Source organism: Notothenia rossii, assembly GCF_949606895.1.
Source record: "Notothenia rossii genome assembly, chromosome: 3".
Classification (NCBI taxonomy): Eukaryota; Metazoa; Chordata; class Actinopteri; order Perciformes; family Nototheniidae; genus Notothenia; species Notothenia rossii.
In genome coordinates, this window is record NC_136901.1 from 32270331 (window position 1) to 32285755 (window position 15425).

The 15425-nt window shown below is 41.1% G+C and overlaps 1 protein-coding gene across 3 annotated transcripts in view; it reads left to right on the top strand.

Annotated features, from left to right (window-relative positions):
• Positions 1 to 15113, top strand: part of LOC307033205 (protein Dok-7-like) — a 34940-nt gene extending 19827 nt beyond the window's left edge. For all 3 annotated transcript variants that reach the window (XM_079671587.1, XM_079671588.1, XM_079671589.1), the window contains 4 exons: positions 525 to 598; positions 4410 to 4479; positions 9139 to 9312; positions 13856 to 15113. In XM_079671587.1, coding sequence (XP_079527713.1) covers positions 525 to 598; positions 4410 to 4479; positions 9139 to 9312; positions 13856 to 13992 — 455 coding nt within the window. In that variant the 3' untranslated portion in view covers positions 13993 to 15113. The remainder of the gene's footprint in view (positions 1 to 524; positions 599 to 4409; positions 4480 to 9138; positions 9313 to 13855) is intronic.
• The last annotated feature ends 312 nt before the right edge of the window (positions 15114 to 15425 follow it).

Genomic DNA, 15425 nt, shown 5'->3' on the forward strand with positions numbered 1-15425 from the left:
CTTTGTTGAATGAACTGCTTGTTTTCTCTCTTCACTCTGATGATTCCTTTTGTTGTGTTGCTTGTCCAACTGAGTTCTTGAGGGTTGTGAAGTATGCAGTATAGGCTCTCCTATGAAAGCTTTAAAACGTGTGTTAAAGTTAACCTAATCACAAAACGACACAGTAAAGAATGTCCGAATTCTGTAAAAAACGGAATAATATAGAATGTTGAAATTATGCACAAATAGCATGGTTTAGTATGTCGAAAATGTGTATGGGTAAATTAGATTTTGGTTTAACATGTTTCTAGGACAAGTAATGGCACTACACTGTTTGCTTCGGAAGGGATTCTTGTGTAATAGTTGTTTTATTGTGAGATGAGCTTTTGTTTGATTCGTTTGGACAAATGTGTACCCAGAAAGCACTTTCTCTGACTTGATCACAAGATGGTTTAGGAAAGTACAATGTGGGATTAATGTATTTCCTGGCATTGGCACAAGTGGCGGAAAGGCTTATATTTAAAACTGTTTTTCTCTCCCACCAGACAAAAGGCTTAATAGCAAAGAGGAGCGACGCAGAGCTGATCCTGCTTATGAGATCATGGAGAGGAACTCTGAGGTAGGCCAATCAAAACTCTCTAATCCGCTTTACACTATGGACCACTCACACACTTCCACTGTCTCTCTGTGGGTTCAGCCAAACGTGTCTGATATGATGAGATTAACTCTTTTTTTAGAAAAGGCTAGAGTTATATCTGTAATTGAACATTGTGTAAGCTCTGTACTTAATATATTTAGTGTTAGGCAAAAGGAAGAAAAGTCAAGCAGCAATAGATACACTTTTGGATCATATGACCTCAAACGTAAACTGTTGTCGTAGCCAGATTCATTGACTAATCGGCATAGTTTTAGTTTGAGCATTTACTGACTCAAAACCAGGTAAAGCACCAACGCTAACATTGTCGATTAATTGTTTTATTTATGTACATTTACAACATTTTGGTTGTGTCTCTTAGAAGCAAGGCAAATCTGCTGATTAATGCTCTTTAGTTCACTAAAACGATTCAATGTTAAATAAGTGTGAACAGAGTCAATGGTGGTACATACATTTTTATTTGATCAGATGTGAAAACAATAAAACATATTGGCCATCAGCTGTCCTTCTCTCTAAATATGAACTACAGTCGTATCAGTTAGGGATGCCAGAAACTGACCATGATCAAATTCGAAAATCGGACAGCCATGGCGATTATTAATCGATGATTTGCCTGCGCTGCTGGCTTCCTCCAAGTTTACAGTAAAACAAACTGGTGGTGTGACCAATGGCCATTTACAATTATTAATACTATTATTAGCATTAGTCTACATTTTGGTTTAAACTAAGCCAGGAAAAAAAAGAAAAACATAAATAATAATAAAAATATATATAAATCAAATCAAATTTTAAAAATAATTTTCGATTATGGAGACTAACGAATATTCGAAAAATTGAATAATTGCTGGCATCCCTAGTATCAGTGGACCCCTTCTCCCCCTAAAGGAGTCACTCTTTCTCTGTACAGTGGGCCTCAATAGGCGCGTTCACACCAAGTACTTTTCCCACAAAGGTTCCTGAGAACTCTTTAGTTCTCATGAACTAAGTACAGATTGCGTTCACACCGGAAATTAGTTCCTGGGGGTGGATTAGGCAAATGAAGCCGCTGACGTCACTTCTTCTTCTTCTGCTTTGGGTTTACTGGCAGGCCGCAAACAACTTCACGGCGTATACTGCCGCCCAAAATCCCCGGCCGGAAGTCCCCGGAGTTAGGGACTGGATTCAGTAGAAGCTGCTGGGTTATGGCTATAAAGGATCCGTCTAATGTAAATATGACGTCACGTTCTCGTTCTAACTCTCGTTGTAATCGGAGCGGCTCGGAAGCGCAGTCACGTGGCTGAATGTTTACGTTTGGGATGGCGAGAAACTTAACTATATTAAGTATGTAAATACTTGTTAGCGGTCTTGCTGTTGAAAGAAGAATGACAACACTGTAGATCAGCAACACTATGGTTTATTTTGTATTCACAGGCAAGTCAACGTTGTTGCAGTAAAAGTCCCAAGATAGCTCCTGGTGCAATAAAATGTATGTTGCATGTTACTGCTGTAGATGTGTTCACCTCTTTTATATCCCGTTGGGTAGTTTAATCTGCAGCAATGCATCATATTCTATAATACCATCATATATGTGTAGCTTTGTCTCTGTCGTATCTTTCAAATGTAAAGTGAAACAGCTGTTTTCAGCTTTCTGATGATGTATTTTCCAGCTGATCCAAGAGGCTTTTTAAACACCTTACTTGGCTTAAGAGGGAGGGGAATTTTCTCAACACATAAAGGAACACTTTATCCTTCAGTTTATCACAAACATTACATCAACACATTTGGAGATCCTAATTTGAATCCAGTATGTAATTTGATATTAAGGTTTTAATAATGAAATGAGGTCATGAATCGAGTTCAAGGTTAAGATCATCTTTATTATCCTATGTACAAAAATGAACATACAACATTAATATAACAGTAACGAATAAAACAAAATAACATTATGCAACTCTGATCTTCTTGCTGATACTTTTCAAAGTTACTTTTACATTTGCTCTACTTCTCCTGCTACTGTTTGCTCTGCTTTCAACTTCTCTTTCAACTCTGCTCTTTACTCTGCTTTCCCTGTTTCCTCTGTTCTCCTCTCCTCATCTTCTCCTCAGACTATCCTCGTTTTGCTGTATCCTCTCCTCTCCTGTTCTCCTCTCCTCATACTCTCCTCCTTTTGCTGTCTCCTCTCCTCTGTTCTCCTCATCTCCTCTCCTCCTTTTGCTGTTAGATATTTAGACTGTAATGACAGCTTATGATATACTTTTTATAACTACATCAATCACATGCAATGGATTCAAAAGGTTGTTTTACTTAGCACCTCTTTACAGCTCCATTCATCTCCAAGCTTCCAACATTCACCTGGCGGTGGTGCCTTGGATGAAAACAACTTTTGATATGATACAATACAACAACAATAGTTAACACCTATCCACAGCAATAAGCACAATGAGAAGACTAATGGTCTCTTTTATATCAGTTTCTATTGGAGTGAAATGAACTGTGCCATGTCACATAGGATTGGAATGGATGATTGGCTGTGTTTTGTGAATATAGAGGAGATGGCAAAAGTAAATATACTTTGTTCTTACCTAAAGCATCTATCCTCCTCTTCGTACCCCTGCCTGCTCCTCCCGCATTAGACTCTGGGGACTTAGCTTTTAAAATCTTGTTCAAGCTGTCCACTCTGTAGTTGGATCTCATGACCTCAGCTTTATGACCCACCCGGCCTGAAAAAGGGTGTCTACGATGGCTGGTACTGAGAGGTGTTATGGTCCTCTTCTGCCTTTTGTGTTTGGGGGGGCGTGAAGGTGAGAGGAAGACTACTGTCATGTGGGGTGTGTTGCTTTACGTCCTCCAAAAGATCATTTAGTCTTGATATCACTGTACACATGAACGTCTCATCCTGTAGGTGGTATGTGTGCTCAGTAATTTCCCGCAATAAGGTCCCACACTGCTGTCGTTTCCTATCTCTTGAGGACTTTGAGTGGTTACCACTGCTCTGATTACAACGAGAGTTAGAACGACGTCTCTTCTCGATGTTCCCGCGATCTTCCCGCATCCCGCCCACCCCGACCCTTTCCGATTACAGCCGAGCCGCTCCGATTACAACGAGAGTTAGAACAAGAACGTGACGTCATATTTACATTAGACAGATCCTTTCTAGCCATAACCAAGCTGCTGGGACTCCCAGCAGCTTCTACTGAAGCCTTCCGAGTAAACGGCCAGAACGCCGACACCTCCTCATCTCCACCGCTCCCATGTTTTATTTTGTGTTGACATAAGTTAGTCTCTCTGCGTTTCTGCGCTGGGCTAATGCTAATGCTAATAATGATAATAAAATGGCGGCTTCACAAACGTTTTTGGGAGTTTGATGGGGCGTGGTTTGCATTCCGCACAGCCAATCAAACACAGGAACCTTTTTCTCCCATGAAAGTCGAAAAAGGGGTAAAAAAGGTTCTCTAGAACTAATTTAGTTCCTGGGACTTTTTGATGTGAACGCAACTAAATCGTAGTTCTCAGGAACCTTTGTGGGAAAAGTACTTGGTGTGAACGCGCCTAATGAGACCGAAAGCAATGTGGCTGCACTCCACCAACGGTCATCCCATGATAGCTGTTCTCACAGAGGTTGCTTGGTTATCCATCCATGCTGATGAGCCGTTGCGGACAGTGTTAGACGTACCGCAGCCCGGAGCTCTCAGTCAATTTCTGCGTCTGTATATTAATACTCCTAATGTGTACCCTTCCTCTGTAAACATATGACACATTGTGCATATTCTGATCAACAGTGCTCTGTGTCTTGCAGGCAGAAGAGAAAAGCAAGTACGAGCTGATGGGCAGCTACAGTCAGCAGAGGCTGCTGCAGGAGACTGAAGGTGAGAGCATTGTCAGTTTTCAGCTGTGCATTACCCCGGCCTCTTACAGTAACCAGGAGCCACTTATATAAAGCCAATAGATATGAGTCATGCACCTGATTCAGCAAACCGGTTGGTTTCAGGTGTATTATGAATAAATCAAATCAAATGAAGCATTAAGTGTCTGAAATGGCACACAAACAGGAACACTTATTGTCAATACGCATAATGTTTACTTGACTTTATTCAGGTTAATGGACTGTGACATTGACAGGAAGCTGTCTTTATTGCAGCAGTAATATTCCAAACAAAGTGCCGCGAGGGACTAAACAAGAGAAAAACATCGTGGACGACGCGCAAAAACTCTCTCTTTCCACCAGTATGCGTTTGACCTTTTATTTCCAAAGCAAACATTCAATAGTCCATATCCATATATTCTTTTATGGGTGCGGTCAACAACAATTGTCCTTCTCCAGTTCACTCCCCCTTCATCTATCTCAAAGTGCGCAGGTAAAAACAACCGGATATAACCACAAACATCACCACACAAATCCAATGACACGCCCCCACCCCCTATAGTGACTCAAAAACAGGTACCGTAACAAACACAGAAAAGACTTCATATGTGGCTCCTACAGTCTTCATAGAGAACATAACATACAGTTCTGCATAATGTCTGGAGCCAACAGATCAGGGTCAAAGTTGTGATTCACCAGCAACAACCAAGAAATTAATTTACAAAAACATCAAATGCTTCTTTTAGTAGATTACAAATCATTCATATTGCTCTTAGGAATAGAGGTTTGAAAAAAGAAATCATCATTTTGCAAGGAGTAGCAAGCCGATTGGCCGATGCAGAGCGAAGTGCTGGAGTGTATGGTTAACCATGTCCTGAATGTAGGAAGGGCCTGAGCCACTGCAGTAGTCACGGCGATGATAAGAGCCTGGACCAGGGCCTGTGTTGCCTTCTGGGTCAGGGGACGGATCCTTCTGATGTAGTAGAGAGAGTATCTGCAGGGACAGAATGTAGCAGCGGTGTTAGTCACTTCAGTCATTTGTGTTGACATTAATATAATTCAGAATAAAAGCCTCAGGTCATTGTGTAGTGGAGGGCTCACTGCAGCTGGAACACTTATTAATCAATCTGCATTTCATGTAAGCCTTCCACTGGAGTTATGTAAGACCCCCTTGTATCAGGAGATGACCGCTGTCAGGGGACGCTCTGCCACTTAGGCGTCCCTCAGCCTGCAACATGCCCTCAGTCTAATGCACACCTGCTGAGGGAGTCTCAGCTGCTGTCACCATGTATGCACACACACACACACACACACACACACACACACACACACACACACACACACACACACACACACACACACACACACACACACACACACACACACACACACACACACACACACACACACACACACACACACACACACACACACACACACACACACACACACACACACACACACACACACACACACACACACACACACACACACACACACACACACACACACACACACACACACACACACACACACACACACACACCTCTGCGAGCAGGTAATGGACGGGGATGCGCAGGAGGCAACCAAGTAGTTCAGGTTATGTAAGGAGGCCAGCTCCATGGCAACTGAAATGAGTCACTGTTGATGTCAGAGAAGTTTGTAACACTTTTATGAAAGATGAAAAATAGCAGCAATGATTGATGACGCTATATCAACAGTTTGTTTGAATTCTGAGACGTCTGTTCAGGTTGTTCTTGTGGCACTTTTACTGGTTAATTATTGTCATTTTGACAGTTTGTGCAAAATGGATCTAGTAACATGTTGGTGACAAATAGTAGGAAATCAGTTTTGAGCCATGCCTGATTATTCAATGAAACCCTGGTGAACTGTTTTATTGCTGGACTGCTGTATAAGACTTGGGAATGTCTATTTCATATCCTGAGTTGTTGCTCTGATATTCATTATCAAATAAATCAACAACAAAATCCGGATTAGCTGATTCGAAAACACTCACCTATCAGCGCAGAGACCCTGGCAGTGGGGTCTTTGGCAGGGTCTTGGCTTTGTTTCCATCATCAGGGGCTCCTGCTGGCTCAAAGGATGGGATCTGAAAAGAATAGTTTCCTGATGAAGTCAGGCAGGTGAACCTGGGTAGAAAGATGCGTTTTAATTAGAAATAATGTTTAATAATGTGTAGGTTTGTTTACTTAACAGTCATCTTCTTTTATTCTCTTCAATTATTGAACACATGAAATGGAATATGTCTCTAAAGGATTGTCCTTTTGAGTAAAGTCATCACTCCTTTGGGAACACTTGTACATGTTTTCACCTCCTCAATGCCTTCCTGCAGAGGGATGTAGAAAGATGGAAAACCAGCTTAAACCGGTCTCCCCCAACACACACGTCTTAGAGCCGTGTTTCCCCTTTTGACTCTGTGACACCCCCCCCCCCCCCCCCCAGAGGCTCTGCAGAGTGCTCTATAGAGAGTCCCTCCTCCTATAGCTGCGGGCTAACCCACTGCTATAATGGCGGCCATTATAAACCCCACACTGCTGCTGGGTGTCTGATCAATTAGGGATAAGGCTGCTCCTCTCTGATCTGCGATTGGCCCCCGGGGGCCCCGCCTCCAGCTGCTGGTTGGAGCCGCTGCCATTCAGAAAGAGGCGACAGCAGGTGAAGTTGTTTTTGTCGCCAAACGCTGCACATTGCCCAGCCTCTACAAACAAATTTACAATCCTTTACTGGATTACAAATATGGAAAGGTTTCATTACAACACAGCTGAATCAAAACAAATGACATGGATTTATAAATATTTGATGCAGAATTTCATAGTTTTTGCAATATTTTGACACAAGTAGGAGAGGCCCTCAGTTGAAGTCTTTGTTGGGAATATTTGTATGGGTGTTGTTTTGTTATGAAGAGTTCTCTGTTCATCAGTGAGTTAGTTTTAGCTGACATGCAGTGCATCACACACACTACATATTGGCAGTGAAACCTCACACCCCTGAATAAGTGTGAATTGTTAATAAGCTAACGAGGGATTTGTAATCATTTAGCAGTTAATATTGATTGTTAATACATAAAAAAAATCCATAAATCTCAAACATTTTAGACCAAAAATGTTCATTAAGTTATTGGTTACTACTCCTGTGGAAAGTGCAGCTTTACTTTATAATGATAAGTCAAAACAAGTGACTTTATCCAGAAAGCATGTGGCCCTAAATGTGATTCTGATGAACAGTGCTGAAGTTAGTTGACTTCAGAAAGCAGTCACTTTATTTTCCAGTCACTTCACTCAAATCTGTTTGGATACATTTCAGTATTTCTTTCTTTCATTACTTTCTATTCTTTGGAGAGAACACAATATTCAGATTATGCAAATTCACTCAAAACAAGTTTTTTTTAACTCTTTACTGGCATTGTTGACACGGGCAGAGTTGGCCAATACGCCCTGCAGGTTGAAATATATGCACATATTTTAATGCAGTTCTTCTTAAACTGCATTAGAAATACCTTGAGCAAAACAGATTTGGCTCTTCTCTTTTGTCCTTGGTGGCTTCTAGGTTTAGTCAATCTTACCTTTCAAGAGCACTGAAGGACACTCTGTAGTTCTTCCTGTCCAACACACAGACCAGAGCGTTCAGTTCAATTGTTTGAGGCAACATGTATTTTTCTTCAAAGGTATTCTGTTGGTGTTTATACATTTTAAGAAATGAGAATATGAAATAATTTCAGTATAATCCCCAACCTGCTTCTGCTGTGTTGGGTTTTACTTAGAAATCTGATTTGCCGACACACAAACATTACATTTGCAAGGAATTAAATATGGAGCTGAGGGTGGGATTATAAGGGCAATAACTTTGGGTTTAACTGCCTCATAAAACAAAATGTCCATAATGCATCCCATCATCTATCCCTGGGGCCTCAGATCATGTAAAATGAGCCTCTGGTGGGAGAAGGCAATCCAGAGGAATGCACAGTGTGCCAGTGTAGCTGCTGATCCCAGATCTGCTGCTGTAATATAGAGACTTCAGTGCAGATATCTGTCTGAATGACTTTAATTAACAGCAGGCTTTGATAAGGACTGCCTCAAGAGTTACTCACCTGAGGGGGAGACATCTTCTAGCTTCTGATGGAGAACAGACAAAGTGTTAAAATAACACCAGCTCTCCTTTTCTCCACACTTATCTTTTAATTGAAGTCATAATGACAATAAAACCCTTTCAAATAAATGTCGGACTGGTGCTATCTTTCTGACGTAAAATCCCATGAAAAGACAAATATATCCGAGGATGTATTGTCAAGGTAATCCTGATGGAGTTCTGTAGCAGAGGGACAGTTTTTATTACAATGAACAAGCTGAATAAAATGGAAACCAATCCCCATGTAATATGCGGCGAATTAACTGTTCATTTTAATAAAGATAAAGTCATCCCGATGCACCTGAATGCCTCTTTTATGTGTATTAAAGGCTTTTGAGGATGACAATGAAGTTGGTTGGCATGGAGATACTGTACACTATTCACAAATCTAGTTGGTTCTGGTCCTCTGGGTTTTTGTAAAAATAACTGTTCACACCTCTCGGAAAGGACCAAATGTTAGAATAGGCAGGGACTGGTCCTGATTTTCATTAAAATGGTTTTACTCTCACTTCCCCAGGGGCCGTGTTTGTGTTCTCCCCCGAGGCGGCGCTTCTTGAAAGGCCTCGCTGTGAAGGTGTGACATATGTGAATATTCCTGTTAGTCCCACATCCAAGAAGCAGCTCAACTACATGGAGCTGGAGCTGCTGGAGCCGGGCCCCCGAGGGACCGTCGCACACCCCCCCCCTCAAAGTAAGGACACTTCTCTGTAGAGTAACAACGATCCCACCTTATCCAGATGTGATCAACAGTTAGCAGGGCAAAGTCCTCCTGTGGAGAAAATCAACGAGAAGCTTCAGATACACATTTCACTTCCAATATTCAATACTGAAACTCAAGGAGATCTCAGAAAGGTCTGCTTTTTGCACCAAACTAAATATGTTTCCAGCACAGTAAGAAAGTGATCAAAGCAAAGAATGTCTGGTCAGATTCATTAAAAAAAATCTATTGTTTTTGTCACACTGTTACTTATTTAGGTCTGCTTGTGTTGGATCAAGCTTCAAATCCGACTAATCGGACATGTTAGGATTTCTCAAAGTAAGATACTAAGTATTGTTTCAGCACAAAAACATTTGGGAATTGTAGGCAGTAGTATTTCCTCCCCTTAGGGTAGTTGTAGTTTTTCAGTAATGTCAAAGATGTTGCATTTCTGTTATATGCATATCTATCTTCTTTTAACTGATAGTTTTTCCATACTTTACTAAGTCTTAGCTTATACACACACAACTCTCCTTCTATAAGACACGTTTATGAAATCCTGCTACACTGCACTGTATAACAGCAGAGCCGATGGACACGCTGTAAATGCCAATCATCATAAACTAAGAAATCATGAAGGCCTGTTAATGCAAATCCAGATTGCCATTAGAACATCATAAAAGATTCATGATAATATTTAATGAGGACCTTAAATGGATTAGATGCAGGAAGACCTTTGAATGCAAAGGTTTGAACTTGGAGAAATCGACCATCCTGAGTCGACTAAAACTAAAGTAAAGGGGCCCCAGCCGTGGCCCCTGTCTCCGTCCGTCTCATGTTCCTGATCTGCGCCACTATCCATGTCAGAAAGTCGCTCTAGATAACACGATTGTTGGGTAATTCCATTTCACTCGTTCAGCGTTAAAGGAGTGGAGCTGAAAGACAGCTGAGTCCTCGCCATGGAGACGCCGCAGAGCGCTAATTGACATACAGGTCGCTGTTTCAGGAGGACAAGGAGCTCTGAGAGGGGTTAATGTCTGATGTCTGCAGTATAGTTTATATCCAAGGAGGAGGGGGGGGGGGGGGGGGGGGGGTCACAGGGCATTCAGATCACAGCTCAAATGGGACCCTCCTCCTCCAGGGAATATGAATGCGTTGTTAGGAGCTGGTTTTGATTTCCTCCACTTTATGAGACTGTAAAACACATAACGCCAACAGCAGATGACGGCCATATTTATTCAAACTGCGTCAGCCATTAAACCCTGACGTCCGTCCCGCTCATTGGATTTTCACGCAAGGAAGCGCCCAGAATTACGGCCATGCCTGTGACGTGCATCAGGAAGAGGTGACATGAGGGGAATTTTAAGGCTTTAACGGAGCCATTTGCATATTCTGCTGCTTTGTGTGGCCAGTCGCATACTGTAAGACATGAGTTGGCCTCAAGGGCAGAGATACACGTCTCTCGGAACATTTGTTATATCTGAGATCAGTTCTCGGAATTGGATTTATTTTTGCTCTCACCTCACAAGAATGTGCTTTATCCTTTAAATGGTGAGGGTTACGATTGCACTGACTACTGATTTCTTTTTTAGCTAAAGAATTTCAGTAAATAGTAACACAGATTTTCATTCCAAGAGTACGAGGTAAAGATTTCAAAAGCCTCTTTTTTTCTCGAACAACTCCAAAACCAAAATATATTCTGTTTTAATTACAGCAAGCGTTTACTTCTAGGAAGGTAAAACCCATGTGCCCAAAGATAGAACTACTGGAAGAAACGAGTCATTGATTATCAGCAATATTGTCAATAAAAATATGAAAGGCAATATTCTTATCTGCTTCCTTACATGAGGATTGCATGCAAAGATATCACTTGTTTCTGTATGCTAAATCTGAAGCTACAGCCGCTTTCATCTTAGCATAACGTCTCTGAAAAACAGGCTCATTTTCTAAGTTCCAAAATAACAGAAAAGTTGTTGTGTTTTTATTACTTATTAAACAAACAGGTCACATTTTAGTGAGTGATCAATGTAGCAGTGTCCTGTCTTTGTGATAAGCTTAGCATACTTTATATAGCTGTAGCTTCATATGTAACATGATTGGACTCAATTTCACATTTAGCTCTTGGAGTATTTCCCAAAACTAAATGGACAATTGAAAGATCATTCAGTATTTATGTCTCTTTAAATGCATTCATTCCTCTTTGGGTAAGAAAAAAGAATCGTAAAATGTGTTTAAAGGCTCTCATATTTAACTCGTTGTTGTTCCTTTTTAATTAAGGAAGTTTCACACCCCTTAGTGGCCATGTTAGACTGAGTCCCTTCACCTTAGCACTGACATCATGACGAGCTTCCCCCCCCGCAGACCTCTCATAGTCCCTTTGTTGGATTCTGGACATGGATCACCTGTGGAGTCAAACACAACTCTGTTAGGCTTAGAGTGGCGGTGGAGAGGTTTAGATGTAATTGTTGCTCCACCATGATGAGCCAGATCCTCTCACAGTACGTGAGTCTGGCTGCAGAGTCAAAGGACAGAGAAAACGTATTAAAATATGAAATGTTTGTCTGTTGAATCGTCCAAAGGATCTGGGAGCCTCAGCTTGGCAGAGAATGCTTTGGAAGAGAAACACAGGGGACATTATTTTCACAGATCAGGCTGTAAAGGGTCCAAATGAAAAGCTCCCACTAAAATGCAAATTCGGTGTCAATCCACTATCATCATTCCAGCTCGCTTTGTTGTGCAGGAAGTAGGAACTTTCTCCAATTGAACAAACAGAAAACTGAGATTATTGCTTCTGGAGCAAAGGAGGAACGATTAAAAGTAATCGCAGAGCTTCAGTCGGCAGACTTCAAAACAACGAATAAAGCCAGAAATCTACCGTAGGTGTAGTGATGGTCACATTTCAACAGTTATTAGGTCTGCATACTATCACCTGAAGAACATATCTAGGATTAAAAGACTAATGTCACAACAGGATTTGGAAAAGCTTGTCCATGCTTTTATCTTCAGTCGACTGGACTACTGTAATGGCGTCTTCACAGGTCTCACTAAAGTATCTATTAGAAAGCTTCAGCTGATTCAGAACGCTGCTGCTCGAGTCCTCACTAACACTAAGAAAGTGGATCACATCACTCCAGTTCTGAAGTCTTTACACTTGGGATGGGAATTTGAAAGCAAATGTATATTCGAATATTCAACCCCCAAAAAAACGGTTAACCAAATTGTACATATCCTATAAAAATAAAAAAATTTGGGAAAAATCTTTACAAAAAATAAATAAATAGTTACTTGTTCAAATAAGTATAGAAACCAAGTCGAATTTGTCAAATGTATTGAACTGGTGATCACAGTTTGAACAGTTGACAGCTATAGGCCTACAGCTTTCATGCTTAAAACATAACTTGGTTTTTAAATGAAAGAGGGATCATACACGAACAACATAACGGGTTAGGGTAACGTAACCCTATTACAACAGAGATCAAAAACCTATAACAGGGCCTATGTACAGAATGCAGCTATTCAATACTCATTCTTGTTTAAGAATATGAGCATGTCTACTCAGGGGAGAGGCGGGTGGGTAGACGATTCACAATCAGGCCAGCTGTAGAGAAGACCCTCTCAGCTGGAATTTGGGCCTAAGAGGAGGTTTGAGTCTGCGTGATCTGCGTGTAGGGAGGGGCAGCAGCCATATCGTTAGCTAGAACTAGCTAGATCTGATCTATCATAAACGTGAGTGAAGTATAACCGGACGTGAGAGAGAGATCAGCACCTGCAGCTCTGCCCGCTGTGAGGGACCGGTGAGCGGAGCAAAACACACCTTTAGACCCAACACATTTAGCTATAGCACTGTTGTATACATTGAATTATTCCATTTGACAATATGTAATCAACTTAGGCACCCCTCCCAAAACAACAACTCATAACTCATATTCGAATACCTGAATCATTTTAAATATTCGATTAATCGTTCCCATCCCTACTTTACACTGGCTTCCTGTGTGTCAAATAATTGATTTTAAAGAACTGCTGCTGGTTTATAAAGCACTAAATGGTTTAGGACCAAATGGTATTAACGATCTCCTGCAGAAGTATGAACCATCCAGGAGTCGGGTCTGCTCTCTGTTACAATAGTCAGAACTAACCATGGAGAAGCAGCGTTTAGTTTTTATGCCCCGACCATCTGGAACAAACTCCCTGAGTCCTGCAGGTCAGCTGCAACTGTTAATACTTTGAAATCCAGATTAAAAACGTATCTTTTTGACGCTGCATTTGGATGAGTTGTTCAAATTCAAACTGCAGTATGGCTTTTATCCATGTATTTTATGCCTGTTTATAATGTGCTTCCACTGTATTTATTCATAAATGTCTTTTATTTTATTTTGTAAAGCACTTTGGGTTGCCGTGTGCTGAAAAGTACTGTCTTGCCTTGTAGCAAGTCAAAAGGCAAAGTGTTGAATGTCTTCAGTGCTGAACATTTAAAATGTTACACTTCCTGTCTCTCACTTGAAGTCAAAAGAACCTCTGTGTTGTGTGTTTAAAGGAAAGAGCTCCAGCAAGTACGCTCAGATCGACATCACGGCCACAGAGACGGCTCACCGGGTGGGGGTGCAGCACGCTCTGGGCCGGGAGGAGGGTCTGTTCACTCTGGAGCTCCGGAGGAAGGGGACCCCTCACTGATGTCTCCATCCCTCAGCTGAGGATCCCAGCAGGAGACCAGCATCCCACATCAAACTGTAAAGACTGCAGGAAGAATCTCTGGGGTGGGGGGTGCAGCCGAGATCCTCAGAGGTTTACTGTGGAAATGTATTCTGTGTGTTTCATCCACTCCTTACATAATGTACACGGTCCATTTCCCTAGAATCAGACGTCACAGCACGAGGAGCAACTTTTCAATATGTCCTCTTTGTGGCCTCAGCATCTCATTGGAGGGCATTATGATGCTCCCGGAGCCTCGGGGGGGAGAGATGGGCCTTATAAGCTGAGTCACCAGCCCCCATAATTCCTAGCGCACTCAGGACATCCCTAATAACACGTTGGTTTTGTCTGCATTTGTTAGAAGGAGGCAGGGTGGTGTAAGTTAACCCCGATCACATATTCGTGCATCTGCATAACACATTGTGCATGGTGACTTTTTACTGCTGCCTGGATGAAGCATAAGAGCATTGCTGCCATAAGAACAGAATCTCAATGCTGCTGTTTCTCCGTGCTTCACACTTCATATGGAGTAGGACTTACTCTGGAAACGAGAGGCCGGTGGAATCCCTTTATCCAGAACACATTCTGTCTCTCTCGCCATTATCTGTCAAAGTTATAACTCATTTGATGTATTTTAAAATAACTTTTTTTTACTCACTTATGTGGTTTTACATCATATTATTATTATTCCTACTTTTGTGTGTGCACATAGGCATTTTGCTGTAAGAAAAGAAAGCTATATAGAAAGTGTTTTGTAGATTTATGTTAGTCTTCTCTGACGTCACGCTGTTTTGATATCTGTAAATACGTCTTCTTTCTATTTTGGTGATGTGGATTGTCATAAGCTTTCCATGTAAAGACATAATGTACAGAAAAGGTCTATGAAAAGAGTTCAAGGACAGTGTCTTCCTCTTGAGGCGCTATATCTTTCTTAGAATACTATTTTTCTTGTAAATTATTTATATCAAGCTGCTTTGATGTGAGCATTCAGTTTTCTAGAGCTACAGTAGATCCTAAACGAGAGATCCCCCCCCCCCCTCCCCCTCATGTACAGTTGGAAACAATATGATAAAAAGCAGCCTCTAAACTGGTGTGTGTCTTTTCATTCCACACGATGATGAAGCTTTTTCATTCACCTCCACAGCACCACAGCTATTATACTGGTCACTGTAATCTAGATATGAATGCATTCATTTCACATTTCTATTAGAAATAGATGTATTATTGAGTATATTAGATGTATTATAATGTCATACAAATTGCATAATATAGCATGCTACAAAACATTTATTTGTAGTGGGCGATAATGTATTTGATTAAAAATGTCATAGTTTGGCATTTTATAAGAGAAAAATAGTCTGAATATATTTAACGATATCATTTACAAAATAAAATATAATATGTCGTAAAAAAGT